A 2,099-nucleotide genomic window follows, 5' to 3' on the forward strand; every position below is an offset into this window, starting at 1 on the left:
CCCCCCCCCCCCTTTTTTCCTTTTTTTAAAGCAGGTTGCGAATTGCCTCGGCCAAAACCGGAGAGGATATCCGAGGCAAAAAAAGGCAAATCTCTCAAAACAACGGAGGGAGCGGCTCAGGCGGAGCGTCGGGAGGCCGCTCTGCGGGTTGGACTGCAAAAAGTGCCGGCTCTTCACGGGGCAAAGCCAGCGCGGGAGCGTCGGCAGGGACCTGGCCGGCGGCCGTCAAACCCCCGAGACCTGTCCCAGGCGCGAGGCCGAATCGCGTCCCTTTTTGGGCCGTAAACTGGGGCAAGCGCTACTTCTGACTGTATTTTCGCGCGTTGCCCGGCACGAAGGACGGCGGCCTCGAGCGGAGCGCCCGGCTCTTCCTGCAACGCGACGAGCTAAAGGCAAGCGCTGTTGTTCGGCCAAACTCGGGTTCCGCTCTGCGTTTTTATTGCCGAGTTTCTCGCCAAAAGAGGCGTTCCAAAAAAAAAATAAATAAATAAAATGAGAGGGAACCTGCCGCTTAAAAAAAAAAAAAATAATAAAATCAATAAATCAGGCCCAAAGTTTGCGCGTTCCCCTACTCGAAGGCCGCGCTCCTTGAATCGGAGAGCAGCTTTCATCGCCGACCCGCAGCCCCGCAACACGAAACCGGCTTTGCGCCCCTAACCGCGCCGTCTTCTTCCAGCCGGACTTTAATCTCGGGAATAAACGCGTTCCCACCGCGGCCGTGTAAAAGGGGCAGAGCTGGGTCTACAGCACGTTAAGAAGAAATAAGGTTTACTCACAGGCAGGGGACAGAGTTTTCCATTGACCTTGACAAATAAATTAGGAGGGAAGTAATCTTCTTGGGGACAGCTGGTTTCACACAAGCAAAACCTAAGGAGCAGGAGGGAGAAACCGGCAAGTGAGTGGCGACGCTGGCGAGAAACGGCAGCCAAACTTCCCCCTGAAAAAGGGGAAAAACGGTTTCCGAGCAGGATGGGCCGACGGCTGGAAAAACGCCCCAGCGGATGAACAGCCCTGCCCGGGTTTCGAACCCCCCGCGCGCGGCAAAAGCGATAGGAGAAAGGAGAACGGGGGAGGGGGGAAAGGCCGGCGGCTTGAACCAGCCGCTAACGCGCCCACCGTGAAGCGTGCAGGGCTGATTTTTGGCCATCTGAGCTCTCCGGCGTCGCGGTTTCAAAGGCAAAGCCGCGCTCCTCCGGCCCGACGTCGTTCCAGAAGCGCAACACGAACCCAGCGGCGGGGTTCAAGCGGACCCGGCTGCCGTTTAGGACGGAGGAGCAGGAGGACCCGCCGTTCGCCCCGGTGAATTCCCACACCGCCGGCGGCATTATCAGACGGTTTAATCCGGGTTCGGCTGCGTTCACGCGTGACTTCGCCCTCAGGTCCCGCGGCACCTCGAGAGGCGAGGAACCACCTCTGTTTAGGCTACCCAGCAGAAGCGCCCGAGGAACTAAAAAGTCGTGTTCGACCCAAAGCGAATCTTGCGATGGGACAGACCGGTTGCTGCTCGGACTCTCTCGAAGCTTGTCCGCCACCGCTCGATATCCCGCCGTCACCTCCCTCATCGCTCGGGTCGGGAAAGACCTTGACGGTCACCGAACCCCACCATCGGCGCCGGCAAGCCGGAACGGGCTCTGCTTCAAATCCCCGTCCCCTTTCACCAGGCAGCCGCGCGCGCTCCCTTCTCCCTCCGAGGAGGCTGCTCCGCCAGAGACGCCTCCCCGTGCCGAAACTGCAGTCCTGCCGCGCGGCCAACAAAAACGCGCGGCCGAGAGCCGGGCTGCCACCCCAGCCGGCTCTTCCCGAGCCCCGGCACGTCACGCCGATGCAGAGCCGCACCGCCACCGTCCTCGAAAAATAAATCTGGTCTTGCCGTTCTTTAAACCTCTCTCTCCTCGCCAAAGAAAAGGAGGAATGAAATCGAGAGTTAAACCTTTTTCTCGCCTGGGCACGTGAGAACACCGCACGTGCCCGAAGCGCATCGGTGGGAGAGAAGCAGCGAATCCCGCCACCGTCCGTAACTCCCGCGCTGAAGTTTGCCGAACAAGGGTTGACTTCTTCGGGCGAAGGGACGCACTCCGGATGCCCCAGGAGAGCTCTCA

The 2,099-nt window shown here is 59.8% G+C and overlaps 1 protein-coding gene across 1 annotated transcript in view; it reads right to left on the reverse strand.

The window, feature by feature from the left end:
• PIAS3 (protein inhibitor of activated STAT 3) overlaps positions 1 to 2,099 on the reverse strand; it is a 33,841-nt gene that overhangs the window by 22,676 nt on the left and 9,066 nt on the right. Inside the window, exon 4 of the mRNA XM_019472029.1 lies at positions 777 to 867. Coding sequence (XP_019327574.1) covers positions 777 to 867 — 91 coding nt within the window. The remainder of the gene's footprint in view (positions 1 to 776; positions 868 to 2,099) is intronic.

Source organism: Aptenodytes forsteri, unplaced genomic scaffold (genome assembly GCF_000699145.1).
Source record: "Aptenodytes forsteri isolate BGI_AS27 unplaced genomic scaffold, ASM69914v1 Scaffold419, whole genome shotgun sequence".
In the NCBI taxonomy this organism is placed as follows: Eukaryota; Metazoa; Chordata; class Aves; order Sphenisciformes; family Spheniscidae; genus Aptenodytes; species Aptenodytes forsteri.